The following is a 21,462-nucleotide window of genomic DNA, read 5'->3' on the forward strand; positions in this document are numbered from 1 at the left end:
ATCGATTTGTAGGATACCTCAACACGGGTGAGAGGGGTAGCCAACCCATAAAGAAGTACTTAGTAGATAGAAGGGTAAAAGTCACAAAAATGACTGCCCTTTCGCCAAAACGCCCTTAGAGAGTGTTCAAACTAGCGTTAGAAAAACCGGGGTCCAGTGTATTTTAACCGGATGAAATTGTAAAGTCCTAGTTACATTTTGAGCTTGCCTTTAAGAAAACCAAGAAATTTACACAATTTTTAGTGTAATCACCGGCAAAAGCTTCAAATTTGGCCTAAAAACATGGAGAATTTCAAGTTTGCCTTATTTTCACCGCGTAAGTGATACAATCTTTGGAAAAGAAAAGAAGAGGCGAATCAAGACAGAGGCTTTTGAGCAGGCGATTTCAGTCGCGAGGGGGGGAGAGAGAGAGAGAGAGAGAGAGAGAGAGAGAGAGAGAGAGAGAGAGAGAGAGAGCGCATGCACTTCCTGTCTAGGGCGTCATCTCTTGGAGTTCATGGCAAGGGGAGGAGAGAGTATACAGATGCAGCATGCGAAACCAATCATTATATCAAAGCAGGCCCTTCAGAGCAGGTAAGCCCGGGCGTTGAAGTGGTTAAGGGAGTTGCAGTTGGATTGGTGGAGGTTCGAAGCCGAAAAACCTTATTGTAAGGGTAGGGAAGCATTCACTTGAGAGGAGCGAAGGAATCTGAGACAGCATCGCAGCTGTAATGAATAAAATAAAGGAATAGGGGAAATGTTACTTTTTAGCCCTAGAACTTCAAACTAAATCAAACACACCCAAGAGGGGCATCCTTGTGTATGAGACAATCTTAAGTTTAAAAGAGTGGAGTTGTGGTTGGCCACATTTCTCATGCCATGATCTCCCAATCACCTTGACCCTTGAAGTTTTGCACAAAGAGTGGACACGTCCATATTTTCTACTATTTTCTCTCTCTCTCTCTCTCTCTCTCTCACACACACACACACACACACACACACACACAAGAAGTTTTAGACAAATTCTCAGAATAATTCCCACATTGTGACTTACCTCAACATCATGAGTTTCTGTGAGGGAGGCACTACATACCTAGCTAGGTACGATTGGGGCAGGGGACCGCCGGCCCTGTGGTCCCCTGCCCCCAACCGTACCTAGCTAGGTATGTGGCGTCTCTCGAGCAGAAGCTCATGATGTTATGCATGGTGTGAAAAACACTGAAAAAGACTCCACTTTCCTACATGAGAATATTTCTAAGGTTGGGTTCACAACAGGTGGTGGAAGGCAAAGCAGGCATGCCTCGAACCAATAAACATGTGCCGTGTCACCTACCCTGTTCACATCGCACGGAGGAAGCGTTCAAAAAGACTGCCAGCTCACGAAAAACATTGCAAGTTTTTCTTCCGACCCTCACCCCTCGTCTCAAAACACTTCCACCCTCCACATCTGTCGAGGAGGCTTCGCTGGCAGCATTTTTATTATTTTAATAACCTTCAAACTTTTAAAAGAAGACCTTTCTAGTATTACTTCCACCGGCCTCCAGTGTTCACAACGGGCGGCGGATGAAATTTATCGAACTCGGTACTTCCACTCCTGTGTGAACCTATGGGCCGTGGAACAGTGCATTCCAAAACTCTTCCGACTGGAAATTCAAATTTTGGGGTGTGATTACCGCGGCGTTAGTGTGAACCCAGCCTAAATCTTCTTGTGTGTCTCTCTCTCTCTCTCTCTCTCTCTCTCTCTCACACACACACACACACACACACACACACACACACACACACACACACACACACATATGTGACTCACTTACTCAAAATCCTTACTTTCTATTAAGGGTTTGAATTTCAAACCTTTGGAAGAGAGTGGGAGGGATATTGGGGGTGCAACTTGCATGTCACTAGTCTACTAACCACTAGAATGACAAGGGTTGGACTAACGTGTAATAAACAATGCTGGGGTTGCTTTTGTACGTGTATAAATATGCAAGAGCTTTGCATTTTCTGCCAGAGAGCTTTGTTGGTTTGCTGAGGAGCTCTCTGGCTGCGCAAAAGTACATTCAAGCTGTGCTTAGCAGGGGCAATTCTAGTCGGGTGACGAGCTGAGTATAGTACATTGCACACACACTTCCTATTCATCAATATGGCAGCCTCCCTCACCCTCCTCACAATGTGCTTGCTCATGGGCTCCTATTACATGCTCTCGATGCCACTCGTCTCCGGCGGTTACTATGTCGGTAAACCCCTTAAGCGACGCCCCCCCACTAAACCACGCCCCTCTTCAAAATCACACACTAAACATTACAAGAAGCCTCACATTAAGCCACCATCCACTAGAAGGCCTGCACCCCGCAAGGCTTATCCTACTGACGGTAGCGGTTGGCTCCCGGCAACAGCGACGTGGTACGGAAGCGCCACTGGCTCAGGCACAGATGGTATGTATCTCTCCATTCTGCATTTGGAATCAAGGCTTAATTCAATCACATAATTTAGTGCTATCATAATGACACTTTAGGCTATGTGCTTGTTTAATGCAATTCACACATTCTCCAAATAGATGCATGTCTGCAAACACCTCTATTTCATGAAAATCACATTGAGATGCAATGCAGGTGGTGCTTGTGGATATGGAAGCCTTGATTCAAGCCCTTATGGCAAAGTAGTGAGTGCCGGCAGTCCAGTGCTCTTCAAAGCCGGTATGGGTTGCGGCGCTTGTTACCAGGTAACATACATATCCGACACTTTCGAATTCTAAGTTGCTCTTCATGCAGATCCATTCATCGAATATGTACTACGATCCTGTAGGTGAAGTGTTTAGCAGGGGCCATTTGTTCGCCACGCCCCGCTACGGTGGTGATAACCGACGAATGCCCCGGCGGATACTGTGCCTCTGGAAAGACACATTTTGACATGAGCGGTGCCGCCTTCGGTGCGATGGCATCAAGCACGCAATCAACCCAGAGTCTTCTCAATGCAGGCGTTGTACAAGTGCTCTATAGAAGGTAAAGAGGCCACATTCTCCCATGTCCTAGGTAGCCATACTGAATCCAAATAGCAATAGAGAGGACTTGATTGAATTGAGGTATTCATGTGCAGAGTGCCTTGTAGCTACAAAAGTGGGACAATGGTCTCCTTCCAAGTTAATCAAGGGGCTACTAACTACTGGTTCTCTGTGCTCATTCGATACGTCAGAGGCGATGGCGAAATCTCTGCGGTCGAGCTCATGGAGGTACCGATCTAATCCGAGATGTATATATATATATATATATATACACATGTACATGTAAATGACAATGTATCTGTGTACAATCATCATCCTGTGTCAAATCATTGCAATGTCTACAATCTCGTTCAATGAGCGTGCACACATGAATTTCGATACGCGTTTCGATGTGGTGCATGGGTACATACACATTGGGATGAAACGGATGGGATACATAGGCATTTGTACGTGCGAGGCATGATGTCAACACGACTATGGTTTCAATTTGGATATATAACCCTGTGATAGCAATGGGCATACATCTATGGATGTCTCCATGCATCTACAGCTTGACAATGATGTATGTATGTATGTCCGGATGGATACATAATTGAGTGAGCAATGCCGCTGACATATTGCTGTTGTTTCCAGTATATATACCACATGGGGGCATGAGAGAGAGATCCACAAGAAGATTTAGCAATTTTCTCATGTAGGAAAAGGGAGCATTTTTCAGTGTTTTTCATACAATGCATAACATCATGAGCTTCTGTTCGGGAGGCACCGCATACCTAGCTAGGTATGATTGGGGGCAAGGGACCACCGGCTCGGTAGCCCCTGCCCCCAATCGTACCTAGCTAGCTTCTGTTCGAGAGGCACCGCATACCTAGCTAGGTACGATTGGGGGCAAGGGGGACGGCTGGGCCCTTGCCCCCAATCGTACCTAGCTAGGTATGCCGTGCCTCCCTCACAGAAGCTAGGTAAATCATAATGTAGGAATTATTGTGAGAATCTGACCAAAACTTCTTGTGTGTGTGTGTGTGTGAGAGAGAGAGAGAGAGAGAGAGAGAGAGAGAGAGAGATGTGCTTGGGTGTGTGCAGGGAGGGCAATGGAGGCAGATGGAGCACCTGTGGGGCGCATACTGGTGTTTGAACTCGGGACCACTGCAGGCGCCCTTCTCCGTCAAGGTGACCTCCTCCAGAGGGGCCTCTCTCACCGCCCTCAACGTCATCCCTGCTAATTGGGCGCCCGGACAAACTTACGCCTCCAATGTCAATTTCTAGTTTTATTAACTGCTACTAACAGCTCTTGCTTAGAGCTTGTTTCCACTACCATAAGCTTAGCTACACATTACTCGCTCTACTAGATACCTCACCACCTTCCTTCATTATAACCAAGCCCTACCCCCTCCCCACTCACTTATATCGCATACAAGTAAACATTACATTCTTAACCCTATCGCCTCGCCTAGCCGCTTATATTGCGTATACATCTCTCTACATCACTTGTCATAAGCCCCCCAACCCAACAACAACTTAGTACCCCATCACATACCTTCCATTAGAGATCACCACCTTCATGATAACTCCCCTTATATGGCTACACTATTTCCTCCTCCTCTTCTATTTGTACCTCAAGAAGCCTGAGCCTTTCCTTGCACTAAGCGTGCTGGAGGCCGGCTTGGTCCGTCCTTGTCGACCTCATCTCTTTGTACAACAAGAAGCCTGAGCCTTTGTCGTCATTGGTACATTATATGTGCCAAGAGGCCGGCTTGGCCCGCCCCTCTAGGCTCTTTGCCTAGGCCCTAAAGGGACAGAGGCCTTTTTTAAAAGTATCCTCATGCTGTGGCTGCACAATGCTAGTCATTTGTGAAGGTTTCTTGTAGCTTTAAGCTAGGTGATCTCTTTACTCTTCATCTTCATGATCTTGATTGCTCATTTGTAACCCCTCAACCTTAGCATTTTTAGATTTTCAAGCCACACAATCTCTCTCTCTCTCTCTCTCTCTCTCTCTCTCTCTCTCTCTCTCTCCACACACCCACACACACCGTGCAAACGTACATTTCCTTTACTTCAAAAGCATATTTCCGCTAGAATGAAAGAATTTAAGATGTTTCAATTGGTTAATTAGCAAATTTAATATGGCCAATGGGTTTGTCTTGGTGTAGCTCTCTTTAGAAGGCTATTAACATACTACTTGAGTGTGAACTTGATGTCAACAAGCATTGTATCGATAATGGTACCTAGCCTAGAAGAGAGAGAGAGAGAGAGAGAGAGAGAGAGAGAGAGAGAGAGAGAGAGAGAGAGAGAGAGAGAGAGAGAGAGAGAGATGTTGTAAAGAGTTTTACACTTCATTCTAACACAATTAAAAGATTCATGGTGGCTAGGAAGCCATCAAAGTGATTATTGTAAATGGTTACATACATATTTCTTAGGTATAAACACCCTTCAGAGAATAAGGATGTAATATTCCCCCTTTCTTATTTCCAGAACTCAGTAGGTAAATTGAAAATCCAAAAAGTTTACATTATAAACCATGCTCGTCACGAGCCATAAGATTCAGGATCCAACATCAAGCAACAGGCTAGCAGGGAAGCCACCCCAACGCAAAAAAAAAAGAGGATACCAAGTCGTATACACTGGCTATTAAGGGAGCCACCCTCACAAGGAAGGTGGCAATATTCCTAATTTCTTTCAAATCTTACACTTCATCCTAACACAATTGATAGCTTGATGGTGACTAGAAAGGCCTCAAAACACTGTAAATGGTTACATGCATATTTCCTAAGTATAATACCCTTGAGAGGATAAGGATGCAATATTCCTAATATCCGCATCAAAGACTTTTCAAGCAATGGTTGGCATCGAATATGCAACCTAGACCCGAGCCTTCACCAAACAAGAATGTGTACTGCTTCAACTTGACCTAGACAAGGCATACGATAGGATCACATGGTCTTTCATTGAGGATGTCATGAAGCTGCTAGGCTTTGAGCCTCGCCTTTGCAATCATGTTCAAGCTCTGGGTGTTCGCAGCCAATCATAGCTTCTCTTAAATGAAAAAATTGTGCGAAGTCAAAAGATCCATCAAGTAAGGACGCTCCTTGGCCCCCCTAATTTTTGCCATCGGGTCTCATCCTCTGATTACAATGCTTGAAGCTAGTGCTGCGAAAGGGGTAATCCAAGGTCTGGCTCTACTCGAAAATGACTAACTCCTAGCAAAGATGTTGCAGATGACTCCCTATTATTTTTGAAAGCATGTCCCCATGTAGTCAAAAAGGCTCTAGAGATTGTGCAGACTTTTGCAGTAGCCTCGAGATCAAAGTGTAATATTGAGAAGTCAAGATTGTTCTCCTTGATGAAAAAAGACTCCTTCGATCCTTCTACTTGGACATGAGAGATAGTCTCTAAAGGAAAGACCTTTCGTCATCTAGGAGCCCCTTTACGGGTGGACATAACCCACAAGCAAAGATTCCGATGGGTGTTGGGAATCATCAGTAACAAAATGAGAAGGTGGAAGTATGTGCCACTCCCCTCGCAAGCCGGATCAAGGTGATTAATTCATTTATGCTGCCACATATTTCCTTCATCTTCCTGCTCGCCAAATGTAATTGGAAAGAGTTCCTAAAGGCGGCGAAGACATTACTTTTGAAAAACAGCACTAAAGCATCTACGCCACGGCAATGGGCTAAATGGGATATTGTTGCTCAACCGGTGGAACAAGGGGGACTCAAAATTATCAATCCAATTGTACATGGTGAAGTCCTTTGTGCCAATTTAGTAGTCTCTACTGCAAAGCAAGACTAGGCTTGGGCTATAATGGCCAAGGAGATGATGCACAAGGCTAAGCTTAGCTCTAAGGAGGGTCGATGGAAAAGAATTCAGGCACACGACGAACTCTTAGCCCCAAGGTTGTTGAGATGTCGAGCTCTACATCTTGAGATGGCATCCACTATGGGTCTTGGCCGCTTACGGCATTTACTCACTGGCGCGTTAGGTGACCGACACAGAGGATCTCTGCCAGTGATTCTACAGCTGGACTACACTTATAGTGCCAGCCTAGTATGCTTCTAGCGAGTTCACACTTAGTGACCGCATGTACATATGTGCTACTTTTCAACTTTAGCATTAGTCATTTTGTACTCTCTTTTCTTAGCGAAGAAGAAGAAGAAGCTTTCTATCTCTGTGTGTTTTGTGCTTGTCTTATGTAGCTCTCTTGCATCCTCATTCTTTACATGGTATCAGAGCCTGGTGCAGGAAAGAGAGGCTAAGAGAGCAAGAGCATCACAATCTCTTCGTTTGCAATCCACGTATTTTTTTTTTGAGGTTTTTCGTACAAGTTTCTGAGCAGGTCTCCAAAGTGCAGTATACAGAGATTTACTATACAAGTACAATGGTTGTATACACGCTTGATTGTGGACACTCGTTGAGTGTAGAAAGTGTTACAGGTACCAGAATAGCAGGTTCAACAGATTTGCAAGTTTTGGTAGATTGCAGCTATTTTGTCTTAGTGCTTCAAGATGTTTGACGGTTTCAGTCAGATTGTCAGTGAGAAGCTTGAGAAAAATATTAACTTTCAGGAATTCAAAGTCATGATTGAGAAGGAGACATATATGCAAATCAAGACATTGAGGTCAGATGGAGGGGGAGAGTACTTCTCCAATGATTTTTCAGATTTTCTGTGAATGCATGGTATACGCAAGCAGTCTACATGCAGATATACTCCACAAAGAATGGAGTCGCAGAAAGGAAAACCAGACACATTGCAGAGGTTGCACGTGCATTGATGAATGAGAAGAACATGCCTCATAATTTTTGGGCTGCAGCTATAAATACAGCTGTGTACATTATGAACAGGACACCTACAGCTGCGGTGCATGATGTAACACCTGAGAAAAAGTTGACAGGTACAAAGCCTGATTTGGCACACGTGAAAGTGTTTGGCTGCATAGCTTACGTGCATGTACCAGATGAGTTGCGTAGGAAATTGGATCCTAAAGGAGAGAAATGTATTCTTGTGGGATATTCCCTTGAACAAAAGGGGTACAGGTACAATCCTACTACACGAGAATTATGAGTGAGCAGAGATGTAGTCTTTGATGAGATGAGCAGCTAGTACAGTAATGCACATGGCACTATTGGGGCTGATGTAAAAGATGATGTGGTTGTACAAAATGTGAGGCCACAGTCACAGTTTTTGAGTGGACCACAAGAGTCCTCTTCTCATGGATCTATTGAGAAGCCATGGAACGGTAGACTACATACGTAGGTTACTCCACCAACAGGTACAGGGAATGTATCACGAAAAGGAAAGGAAAAGGTTGATGAACCTCCCTTTATGGCTGATGCATCATTAGGTTTTTCACATATAGACATGGATTCAGATGGTTCTGAACAAAGTCTAGATGAGGAATTTGGAATTCCGGCTGTCAGGACACCTGCTGCAAGGAAAGTACAAGAAGATGCTAGAGGGCAAAGGAGTGACCCAGGACCGCGCAGATCTAACATAGTCAAAAATCCAATTCAGAAATTGACTTATGATGGGTATCTAGCGCATCGCCAAGCCTACATGGCTAAGGTGATACAGGATGTGGAGCCCACATGTTTTTAGGATGCAGTTGAAAATGTGCATTGGGATGATGCAATGAATGAAGAGATGGCTACATTGGAAGCAAACAACACATGGGAGTTGGTGCCATTGCCAAGTGGCAAGAAAGCTATTGGATGTAGATGGGTGTATAAAACCAAGCCTAAGGTTGATGGTAACAGTGAGCGTCACAAGGCAAGGCGGGTCACAAAGGGTAATGCACAGACATATGCCATAGACTATGAGGAGACCTTTGCTCCAGTGGCAAAGATGACGATTGTGAGAGCTATCATAGCACTGGCTCCATCTAGAGGATGGATTATGCATCAAATGGATGTAAATAATGCCTTCTTGAATGGTGAGTTGCAAGAGGAAGTGTATATGGATCAGCCACCTGGTTATGTCGATCCAGGTTACCCAGATTATGTATGCAGGCTTCTCAAAGCCTTGTATGGTTTGAAGCAGGGCTCTAGAGCATGGTATGACAGGATTTCCAAGTACCTTGTTAGTATTGGTTTTAGGAGAGCTCATGCTGATCATTCACTCTATGTACGTGAGAGTGATATGGGGATTGTGGTTATTACCATATATGTAGATGACCTTATTATTGTGGGTGACAATAATAAGGTCATCTACATACCATATATGTAGATGACCTTATTATCGTGGGTGACAATAATATCCACATATATGGGGATTGTGGTTATTACCATATATGTGGATGACCTTATTATTGTGGGTGACAATGCTATGGAGATTGACCATGTGAAGGGTTTTCTGAAACAGGTGTTTGAAATGAAAGATTTGGGTGAGTTGCGCTACTTTCTTGGCATTGAGGTGATCAGGACTCCAGAGGGTGTATGGTTGTCACAAAGACAGTATGCTTTGGACATGTTGTCAAAGTATGGTATGGCTGATTGTAAGCCAATTTCTATTCCCTTGGATGTGAATGCAAAGCTGAGTGCAGAGAAGGGTGATGTTGTTGAGGATGTCAAGATGTACAGGAAGATTGTGGGTAGTCTAATCTACTTAACTATCACGAGGCCAGACTTGAGCTACACAGTAGGCTTGGAGAGTCAGTTCATGCAACTTTCGAGGAAGCCACATTAGGATGGAGTACAAAGCACACTTCAGTACATGCAAGGGACTCTTGACTACGCATTGTTCTATGCAGCAGATGCGCCATTAGCATTGTATGGGTATACAGATGCAGATTGGGCAGGTAGCATTGTTGATAGGAGATCTACGAGTGGCTTCATGTTCTCTTTTGGGAGTGCTGTTACTTGGAGCATCAAAAAGTAGCCTACGGTTGCTTTATCGAGCATAGAGGCCGAGTACAGAGGTGCAGCAACTGCGGCGTGCGAGGTAGCTTGGCTATGCACATTACTTGAGGACTTGGGAGTGCAGGTGGACCAACAGATTGTCATCCATTGCGACAACCTCAGCAGCATGCAGTTGGCTAGGAACCCAGTGTTCCATGCCAGGATCAAGCACATAGAGGTCCATTACCACTACATTCGAGAGAGAGTGTTGGTGGGCGACATCGACTTGGTCTACATCAGCACAAAGGAGCAGATAGCGGATATCTTTACCAAGGCCCTCGGAGATGAGAAGCTTCGACGTTTTTGGAATATGCTTGGACTCTGCGACATGTAGAGCTCGAGGGGGAGTGTTGAGATGTCGAGCTCTACATCTTGAGATGGCATCCACTACGGGTCTTGTCCGCTTACAGCATTTACTCACTGGCGCGTTAGGTGACTGACACGGAGGATATTTGCCAGTGATTCTACAGTTGGACTACACTTATAGTGCCAGCCTAGTATGCTTCTAGCGAGTTCACACTTAGTGACCGCATGTACATATGTGCTACTTTTTAGCTTTAGCACTTAGTCATTTTGTACTCTCTTTTCTTAGAGAAGAAGAAGAAGAAGCTTTCTATCTCTGTGTGTTTTGTTCTTGTCTTATGTAGCTCTCTTGCATCCTCATTCTTTACAAAGGTGGACCTACCTAAAACTAGGTGGCGCCATAGGGGGAGTTGGTGAGGAAGTGCAGTAGAGCTGCTGAGGTACTAGAGTGGGGAGAGTTATCTAGATACTTCCACTCATTGGTCCCCTTGGATCTCTAAGGTTATTGGAATACCTTTAAACCCTTACTGGAGAGAGACTTCCAGGAAGGGGGATACTAAAGGTCTCGAAAGGGTCATCCACTTTTGGGACGACAACAACAAATGCTGAAAAACCTCTGACAAGGTTGCCACCCAATTTCAACTTACTAGCACCCATACGTTGGTGATAGAGCCATTGAAGGTATGTAAAACATTCTAATGCCTATTTGTGAATTCAGCTTCGAGTGGAAAGCCTAGAAATGGCCAATGTGTAGCCAATTCTCTAGACCACACACCAAGGACATTTATCATGGTCTAATGCACGAAGATGATTGCTTCATCCCCCTAAACTTCCACTAGAAGAAACAATGGCTGGAGGATCAATTGGTGGAAATTACTAACAACATTTGGACTCGACAGTGTCCTATTTTATAGATCTTTGTGTGGAAGGTTCTTTGGGGGCCGTTATCGCCAGGTGATAAATTTCACGCATGCAAAATCGTGTATGACAGATGCTCAAGGTGTAGAATAGCTAGTGAAGGTCTCACTATATGTAAAACCTATATATCGTGTGTGTTTAAGGACTATTTATTTTCCACCAATATAAGGGACCTTTTTTCTATTCAATTTGTGTTTTTGTTTTCAAGAACATTTTTTCAACACCCTTTCGTATGTGAAAATGTGGAAAGTGTAAGATAAAATAATCCCTACATTTGAACCCACATGATAGACACTTTTTGAATGTAGAAGCCCCCTAGAGCAAGATACAAACCCCTGTGCTGCTAATTGTATTAGATTGTTAGGTACTACTTCGTTCATATGTTTGGATAGCCAGAAACCGTTGGGTCTTGGAGGGAGACATCTCTACGGCTAGTTTCTCTAAGATTGTGCAAGAGAGCAAGGAGTTGATTCTTGTGATAGGCAAAAGGCAAAGCTCAGAGGATTGGTTGAAGGCTACCCAAGCCGTCATGGCTAGCTGAGAGAATTTAGGGAATTGACTTGGTAAATCGCTTTTGTATGGCTTCAGCCCGAGGCAATGTATATCTTGGTTGTAACCCTTTGACCCTTAAGGCACTGTATGCGTTTGGGGTCTCTTTGTATCTTTCTTGATTTTAATATATTCACTCACAATTGTGAGTTTAGCCAAAGAAGCAAAGATCTGCAAGTGATTTTTCAAGAACTGAGGGAGAACAAGCTTTTTCTCAATCAAAAGAAAAGCGAATTTTTTCTTCAAGAGATTCAATACTAGGTCATATTATCTCTCAAGATGGTATACATACGGATCCATCAAAGTTGGAGGTAATAAAAGCATGGCCTAGTCCAAGGAACCTACATGAGATAAAAAGCTTTATTGGTATGTGTGCATACTATAGAAGCTTCATAGCAAAATTCTCTCAAATAGCTATGATGTCTGTGGGATCCTCAGATGATGTGTAACTCTTTGATCATCTCAGATTTTAATTTAGAGGTGGATTCATGTGGTTGGGGTCATAGATTGTGTCTTAGGCCAAGATTTTTTGATTTTGGGGTCCAAGTAGTCACAAACTTGCTCAAATTGTTCCAAATTGAACATATGGCTTTTATACTATGTGGTGAACATGCTTATGATGAAAAATGTTTTGACATATGTATGAGTGAATACCACATAGTATTAGTTGCTTCCACCTAGCGTTGGATAAGATGAAGCTAGCTCCAAGGAGCAACTCTATGTATTGCAAAGTACATACAAATTTGCTTATCTAGCATATTAGTAGACCTTTCGCACTTGAGGAAATTCCGCATTTGTACTAAAGAAAAATGGCATAGAGGTGCTGCTCAATCCATGCCCTAAAATGTCATTCCAAGTTTAGCGAGCCAAATGCTAGCTATGGAAATTCTCCTCCCCTACCTGGAAGACGATAGTAAGAAAGTGCTTGAGTCCGCCCGAGAGGATGGCCACTCATAAGGACACTCCCCAAAAGCATTCGACTGTTGAACCAGCTATCAAACAGCCAAGCCTCACCAAGTCTGTGGTTCGCTACATTCCGACCCCGAGGTCTTTGATGGACAAGGGCTAGCATCAAGTTTTTGTGATTAAGTGCAAGAAAGTGAAAACATTGGTACAGAGCAACTTCCATCGCAAGGAGAATCCTCTAGATCATCAAGAAGTCCCCATCAATCTAGATAACGTCTTTGAGGTGCTTCATGATAGGAATCTGAAAGGCTTTCTTACCTTGGAGCTGTCCGTTTCTCAGTCAAATGGGGCGAAGGAAGACAACAAAAAAGGAGAGGCGGCGAAGTATGGTTCTTCAGACGTGGAGGAGTTTTTACCACTCTCCCCTTAATGGATGACTTACATATTCAGTGCTGGAATGTGAAAGGATAATTTTGCAAAGAAAAGCACTCTCTTATGGGAGGAGATCAGAAAAGAAGCTACAAATTGTTGGCTGATCCAGGAGCACCAACTTGACGCTTCTTGTTGCAAGAAGCAAGCTATAGGGAATAAGTTGGTATTCTATGGAGATGGTGCTTTGGGGTATAATGGGGTGCTCTCCATTTTTGATAGGGAGTTGGAGCCACAAGTTGTGTTTAACCACGTCTCAGGTAGAGTCCTTGGAGTAAAGATGAAGTGGGCACACCAGTCTTTCACCATTATCAACATCTATGCTCCTTGTGATGCTAAGGGGAGAGAAAAAATTTGGGTGGATCTCAGAGAACAACCTCTTGAAGGTGACTGTTGCATCATGGGAGACTTTAACATGGTTTAAGCTTGCAAGTACAAGACGAGATTGGCTAATCTACTAGCTGGTTCTGAAAAATCCAAATGGCAAGCACTTTGCGAGAGATGGTGCTCGATTTTTGGAATGCACGTCCATGGAGTAGCTCTCCTGGCATGACATACACAAGCCTCCAATATGCCAACAGGGCATCCCATCTAGACAGATGCTACGTCTCCCATCAGACGGACTGGCTTTCCTCAGTTGCGACGCTATGTGTTGATACATCTAAGAGCATGTGGGATCACTTTCCCTTGAATCTTTACATAGCCAGGGCCAATAAAGGCGCGTGTTCCTCGGAGGGGAAGAAGAAAAATTTAGTCTTAGGGGATCATCTCTTTAAGGATTCCCTCTTTAGGTCTTTAGCTAAGATGGCCCTTTGCAAGATAAATCAGGATGTGGGAGCTGCTAACCCTTGAGTGTGGCCCTCTTTGGTGCGTAGAATCCAATCACCGATTGAACGAGCAGGGCCCAAAGTGAAAAAGGCTCGAGAGGATGCAAACAGGGAGTTGAAGGAAGAAGTAGAGGAACTAGCCAAAGAAAGCAAGAAGGAAGAGCTCTTGATGAAGAGAACAAAACATGGCCGGAGGCCAAAGCATGTCTCTCTGATTTGCAAGCTAAGGAGACTAATAAGACCAGACTACTGGCCAGAGAGTTTGCCCTCAAACTTGAGCCCACTAACCAGGCGCATTTCTTTAGAGCTCTCAAAGTTAAAAGAAGAACGGACTCTATTATAGCAATTACTAACGAGACGGGGAATGTAGTAAGAGACCATAATTCTATGGCCAAGCTCATGCTCGACCATCTCAATTAAATTATTGGTCAACCGAAAGTCTACACTCAGGGGATTGAGAAGGCCAGAGCCCTTTTGCTTGGTATGGTTAAATGTGGCCTATTGTCTACTGAAGCAAAAGCATTGGAGAGGCCAATCTCTGTCGATGAATGTTGGATTCCCTTGTAGGCGATGGGGAAGGAAAAGTACCCTGGTTCATATAGTCATGGGAGGATCTTAAATTCCTGATACTGCAACTTACTAACAGGGCTCTGTTGGAGCAGCAATTGGATGACATCTTGAAAAGAGGATTAATCAAACCTATTCCCAAGTTGGTATGTTGCTCAGCCTATCTCCATGATGAAGATTGCATGCAAGATCTTTCCTAAAGTGATTTCTCTAAGACTAGCTCCAACCTTGAATACAATCATCACCCCCCACCAACATGGATTCGTAAAAGGTAGGTCAATTTATGACAACATCTTGGCTGCCATAGTTGGTATTGAATATGCTTCTTTCACCAAGCAAGAAAGTGTTTCTCCTCTAGCTTGACCTAGATAAGGCTTAGGATAGAATCTCATGGTCATATATTAAGGTAATCATGAAGGCTTTGGGATTTGGACCCAAAATGTGTGCAATAGTCCTCACATTGGGGGAAGGAAGTTACTCTGAGCTCCTCTTCAAGAACAAGATAGTGGGAGGTTTTGAGGCCAAGCGCTCAATCAAGCAAGACTACCCCCTTGCCCTCTTCCTTTTTGGTATTGGCTCTCACCCGCTGGTGACCACTTGAGGATAGTGCAGTGAAAGGAGAAACTCAAGATCTTTCACTGCTTGGAGGAAAGGAACTGCTTGCAAAGCTCTTTGTAGATGACTCTTTTATCTTTCTCAAAACTAAGTTAGAAACACTAAGAAGAGCCCTTGAGATTGTTCAACTTTTTGCCTTTGACTCTGGCTCAATGTGCAATGTTTAGAAATCAAGACTGATATCTCTCTCAGAAAGCGACACCTTCGACCCTGCGCATTGGTCATGAGAACTTATGGGCAAGGGATTTGTGTTCAGGCACCTAGGTGCTCCACTTGGGGTGGGAATTATGGATAAATAGAGATTTGATTGGCTTTTGACCAAAATAAACAACAAAATGAGAAGATGGAATTTTGTGCTCCTCCGCTTCCATAGTAGAGTCACGGTAATCAATGCTTTCATGATACCGTACATTTCATTTGTATCACCGTTGCTAAAATTGAGCAAATCCAATTGGAAAGAATTCTTGAAGCCTATCAAGCGGTTTTTATGGAAAAGAAACATGAAAGCCAAAACCCCTTGCCAATGTGGGAGATGGGAATGGGTAGCAAGACCTAAGAATCAAGGCAGAATCGAGACTAGTGACCCCATGGTGCATGCAGAAGCTTCGTGTGCCAAACTTGTTGTCTCTTTGACGAACCAGAAACAGGAGTGGGCTATCATGGCCTAGGATATGATAAACGACACAAAGCTTGCCACAAAAGGGGGCATGTGGAAGAAGACCATTGTGTCAGACAAGATGTTGGCACCTTGTTGGACATCCCTCAAGCTTGGTGGCTACACAGGGGAACTAGCATGAAAGTGTAACAAAGCAGCCTCAACTATGGAATGGGGGGAGAAGTTCAGATACTTCAAGGATTCCTCCCTCAATTCATCCCCCTGGCTCTCTAAACTTGGAAGGGGCTCCTTGGACCCCTTTTGGAGGGATGTTGCATGGATAGTGAACAACAAAGGAATCTCTAAACTTTCTAATCTTTGGGATGACAGAATCTTGTCATAATAATCAATATCTAATTCTCCTAAATGATTTTCTCATATTAAACTGATCATTTAATGTGGGGAAGGCCAGGGGAGAAAAAGCTAGAATATTGGTTAAGCTAGCAGGCCGGCCACAGTAGGGATCCAAAGGAGGAAAATAGGGATCCAAAGGGGGGGCCATCTGCAAAAGAGCCATGTGCAACAATGGGCTAAAAAGACCCTAAGGTTCAGCCCATTAAGACTTCCAAAATGCTAAGGTTCCAAAATTCAAAGGTTGTGTCCAAAGGTCAACCCAAGGGAAAGTTGGATGCTTTGTGTGTGCCCTAAAAGTCTTTGCACATCCCTACATGGGAGGGGGCGAGCCCTAAAGGTAGGGGATGAGAGAGAAAGCCACACATACACACACACACACAGGCTCCCTTTACACAAAGGGAATGAGGGACACATGTCAGCTCCCTAGGCAGATGCCCACAAGGTGTGCCCAATTTCTATTGGATGACCCTTGAAGTGGACCAATGAAAATTAAGCTAGAGTAAATCTAGTTTAATTAATTTAAAAACATTTAATAAAAGAAACCAATGAGAATTAAGTCTCCTAGAAGACTATTGGGCAGTCTCCCAAGGGGTCCAATGAGCATTCAGGAGCCCCATGGCTTGTCTGATTCCTATTGGCCAGGAGGCAAAGGGGTCCAATGAGAGTTTAGTTTAATTATTTAATTACCTAAAGCTCTCACAAAAAGGGGAAAGGGGGACACATGTTAGAAGGCTATCACTTATGCTGCTTAATTGTAATTGGCTTGACTTGGGGAGGGCCAATGAGGCTTCAGCAAGAGCAATTAGCAAGAGGGCTCGCCCAAGAGAGAGAGGAGGGCTGATTTTTGGAAGGCATTATCACACACACACTCACAGAAGCTCATGTGTGAAGAAAGAGAAGACTATCTCTTCCCAAGCTTTAATGGAGAACTCATCACCTACTCCAAGCTTGTGAGATAGAAGCCTACATCAACACTCTCTTGGCATGTGGATGCAAATCCAACCAAGAGCCAAGCTTCAATGCATGCTCATCTCCTCTACCAAGCTAATTACTAAGCTAAGCTTTGCTACATATGAGTGATTATGTGAGGAGATGTACATCTTTCTCGTAAGATACTCCTTCTTCCTCTCAATCTACTCTCATACCCTGCTAGCTCTCACCATCTTCGAAGGTGTGTGAGGTCTTGGGTCTGAGAACGGGGATAATTAAAGTTGTATTTGTTAAGTGTTTTGCTTAGTGCATGAAGTTTCCATCTTCATTGCACTAGCTAGTCTTGAAGGAACACAAAGAATTGTATTGTACAATGTCTCTCTTGATGGGAGAAACCATAATACAAAGCCTTTTGCAAGGGGGACCGGCTCCATGAAAATCCGGTCCTCAACTGTTGTCAATAGCTTAATTTCTCTCTCTTTTGAAAGTATTGTCGATGCTATCTAACTAGGTATTATGCTTTTTGTTGCTCTCTCCACCCAAGCACTCTTGTAATTCTCATTAGGAATCTATTCTAATGAAATGCCCACTATGTTCATGCTAATTTTCGCTACACATAAGTTATTAGGCCATTAAATGTTACAAGCTTGTGCTGCCAGAAGAATGTGGAGCTCATGACGTTACAACATAAGATGGGTATATACAAAATTCTTATGATTAGTAGACTCTTGGAAGTGTTGACATCCTCATTTCCACCTGTTTGCGGATCATGAATAGATTGGAGAGCTTGGCATTGGCCGAAAGACAAAGTGTTCTCGCTTCCCAATACTCAGAGTACTTATAATGTGCTGGTGTACAAAGCGGATTGGTTTGCCCCACTCAAAAAAATTTGGAAGAAAAACTGGTCAAACGAATGCTGGCAAAAGAGTGTTACTACCATCTTGGAGATTAAAGGGCCTGGATACATAAAGGTATTCATCTAGAAGGTGCTCTAGGGAGACTTGCCGACTAGGATTAAGGTGTACGCTAGAGGGATCGGCTCTAAAACTTGCTCTGGCTATAGATCAGCTTCCTAACACCACCTTCATCTATTAAAAAAGTATCCTACTTTGCGGGGACTAGCCGCTCGGGTTTGCAAGTAGGTACGAAGGACTTGGAAGATCATCTTTTTTATGGATGACCTGGTGTTGGGAGGGCGTGGTATCTAAAGTAAGGCCGTTTAAGTGTGCACACAATTACCATATTGTGCTACCTAAACTAGGTCTATAAGTCCAAGAATCTTTGAGTCTTTGGGGACAAACTGGATGTAGCTCTGTTTTATGATATTGTGCATTTGAGCATTGAGCTTATACATGTTTGTAGACCCCAATATATTTTCACATTTTGTATCAAACTCGGGTTAATTTGGGATCTGCATGGGCATGCATTGCATAAGTATGCATGTTTAACATGATTTTATGTCTGCTGCATCTGGATGGTTGGTTACTGCTTGAAACATTGAATATTATTTATAATTGAAATTTGAATGCTTGGTCCCTGTTTTGCGGGAAGCTTAAAAGTCTGCTTGGTATTCTATGACCTAGATTCTGTCTTTAACTTAGAGAGCTAGATAGTGTACATCTTAGGAAGGAAACTCAAGTTCAACTCTAGCGGTAGTGCAGTGATAGTTTTGAGAAGGAGAGAACAAAAGTGTTTTTGCCATGCTAAAAGAATTAGGGTTTAGTGTCTTTTTAACTACTAAAATGACAATGTCCTGGCTAGACTCTGTGACTGCCTTAAAGGGAGTCGATGTTGAATTTTGAAAAGTTTTAGTAACACGGAGGAGTTTTAGAATTTGGATCTATAAATCCAGGAGACTTTCAAGTTTGACCTTTTTTTCTTCGCATTGCGAGCACGAAGTGTATAAGATGTATTCTGCCAGAATTAGAGAGAAAGAATAGAGAGATAGAGGTCTTGAGTTCAATTCTCATTGGATAGATCTTTAAGATCTCGTGGATTTACCCCTACGCAATTTAAGAAACTATAAAAGGTGGGAACAAGGTCTTTATAGACCATATATGATTGGAAGAAAAAAATTAATTAAAAAAAAACGTAGTTCTGGTTGACAGCTATGAACCGCCGCGAGGGGGAGCGTGCATGAGGAGAGAGAGAGTCATCAGGACGCTGGAGGGGGGATGAAGAGAGCGAGGGAGTCCATACTTCCCTCAGTGAGAGAGAAGGACCGCGAGGAGGAAGGCGGCCCCGGGTGCGCATCAATGGAGAGAGAGAGAGAGCGTGAGCCCGAGACGAAGAGTGAGAGCCGAAGGGGGTGGTTGCAGAGGGATGCGATGGGGGAGAAAGGTTGCAAGTTAGAGAGAGGGAGAGAATGCGTTTCTGTGTAGAGAGAGATAGTGAGATCTATTCTGGAGTGCAGGAATTTGAGAAAGTGAGAGAAACTAGGAGTGTCTGTGTGTCACATAGATGCGTGTAGTGATCATAGAGAGAGAGACATTGAATGGATAGCATATCTGTGTTTCTGTGTGTATAAGGTCATTTGTACGAGAGTTATATTAGTAGAGAGATGAAGAGAGAGAAAATCCTCTGTGCAATGCTAATTGGAGAGAGAGAGAAGAGCGCCAATGCTTGTGACTGTGTGTGTGAACTTTAGAGAGAGCGAGATAGATCCTGTTATAGCGCCAATACGAGAGAGAGAGAGAGAGAGAGAGAGAGAGAGAGAGAGAGAGAGACTTTTCTTGCTGTAGTGCTAGGGAGAGAGAAATAGAGTAGCCAAGTAGTTCGAGAGAGAAAAGAACATCGATTGCAGGGTATAATAATTGTGTGTGTATTGCTTGGAAACATTGTGTGTGTTGGGTAGAGAGACAATCGTGTCCGTAGCATAACGAGGAAGAGATAGGGTAAAGGGGCCAATAAAAAACCAGGGCCCCTTAATGAGACACAAGATGGGGACCGGGTAAGGCCAAAATAGAGACAACTTTGAACGAATGAAAAGCTAATTTTACAACGTGGATTAAACAAGAGTCCGTGTTTGTTTTTGTCTTTTTACAAATTCAAGCCTCAGCCAGTAAAGGTGCACGGTGGCTTACAACTTGTCCACGACTAGTTTTCAATATAGCTTTACAAGGGAAAACTTTTGGTGCTTTCTCGTCCTACCCACGATCCAAGATTTGCACCATTATTGGACATCCTGCATAATAAATTGCACGATCAGTAATGATAGCGTAGCAAGAAGATAAATGAGTAGTTACAGATCAACACAAGATTAGGTGCTCTACCACTCTACACAATCCACAAACCCAAGCTGAGAAAAAGCATTAGACGCAATCCAAACTCTACACAGTCCAAAGACCCAAGCTTAGAAGAAGCATTACAGACAATAACTACTCTGCACTCTGTGTAGTTCAACCAAATAGCCCTGCACTCTGTACAATCCTCCTAAACTTGGAGGTTGCATCTGGCAATTGATAACACACATGCTGCAGTACAAGTCATCTGCAGTACACTTACCTGCACCATTCTCACCTTGCCGCCATGGCTTCTAAAAGACCAGCAACAGAAAGCAGGAACATCAGAGTCTAGGACATTGAAGGAGTCAACAGACTTTTACAACCAACAATGCAGCACTCACCAAATGGCAACTTCAAGTGCACCCTGTGAATGCAAAGCTTGTCTGATAGAGAGACATCCACAACTAGAGGCCTTTTTGTGCACATCCCTTCTCTTGCATAAGAGTGGCGGAAGAGTGTGTTGTTGTGGTAAAGTTCATGTGTTACCTATATTTATGTGCAAGCACCCTCGCAAGAAAGCCCCATTCATTTCACCCAAACTTCCCATTTCAACCACAAGCCAAACACCAACCGAAAACCTCCCTCAGGATCCTCCAAGACAAGCTCCCAAAAGGAAATTTTCAGTAAAAGAGTATTCCAAACTGCTGGAAAACATATCAGACTAGAACAGTTTGGTTTACACAAGAGGTAAGCTTAACATGTTCACATCTATTTTTTGGTTGTATTGCTTTCATTAATTTTTCATCTTTTGCTTATGTCCTTATGGTAAACTTCTCAGATTAGGTCGTTGAAATGGGCAAGAGGAAGCAAGCAAACCAGACACCAACATCATCCAAATGTGGCTATCCACATACAGACCATTTCCATCCAATTTCAAAGACCACATCACCAGCAAAGTGCAAGAAGAGAGTGCATTTTACTCCTGCTAGAAGTAATGTTCACATTCAATCACCAACGAAGGACAAGGGTCAAATGTCAAGGAGATACGCCACTGCCATTCCAATCCCACCAAAAAATCCTCGAAGAAGCCATGGTATAGCACTAACTTCAGCACTCAAAATAGCAAACATGCAAAATCGTACAACGAGCAAAAGACCACCATTGGTAAAACAGGCCAAGGCGAATTTTCCACCAACAAGAGCATCATCAAACTTCCAAACATAGGCAGAATTTGTAGAGAACTGTTGTCACTTGGCGCAAGAAGATGAAGGACAGCCAATCAAGCCAGTACAAAAGCGAAATAAGTGCACAGTT

At 43.5% G+C, this 21,462-nt stretch overlaps 1 protein-coding gene across 1 annotated transcript; it reads left to right on the forward strand.

Annotated features, from left to right (window-relative positions):
- Positions 1-1,975: 1,975 nt before the first annotated feature.
- LOC147434741 (expansin-B15-like) lies at positions 1,976-4,847 on the forward strand. Its single transcript, XM_086491179.1, has 5 exons — positions 1,976-2,414; positions 2,592-2,701; positions 2,785-2,981; positions 3,076-3,208; positions 4,064-4,847. Exons 1-5 carry the CDS (start codon positions 2,123-2,125, stop codon positions 4,244-4,246), a joined length of 915 nt encoding a protein of 304 aa, XP_086347305.1. The 5' UTR covers positions 1,976-2,122; the 3' UTR covers positions 4,247-4,847.
- The last annotated feature ends 16,615 nt before the right edge of the window (positions 4,848-21,462 follow it).

The sequence above is a fragment of the Adiantum capillus-veneris genome, chromosome 19 (genome assembly GCF_014529385.1).
Source record: "Adiantum capillus-veneris isolate H3 chromosome 19, ASM1452938v2, whole genome shotgun sequence".
Classification (NCBI taxonomy): Eukaryota; Viridiplantae; Streptophyta; class Polypodiopsida; order Polypodiales; family Pteridaceae; genus Adiantum; species Adiantum capillus-veneris.

Bases quoted from the DNA above. Each gene is read 5' to 3' on its own strand.
- LOC147434741 (XM_086491179.1), top strand. From the start codon at position 2,123: ATGGCAGCCTCCCTCACCCTCCTCACAATGTGCTTGCTCATGGGCTCC. The intron at 2,982-3,075 runs GTAAAGAGGCCA...ATTCATGTGCAG, and splicing joins GTACAAGTGCTCTATAGAAG to AGTGCCTTGTAGCTACAAAA. The intron at 3,209-4,063 runs GTACCGATCTAA...GGGTGTGTGCAG, and splicing joins CTGCGGTCGAGCTCATGGAG to GGAGGGCAATGGAGGCAGAT.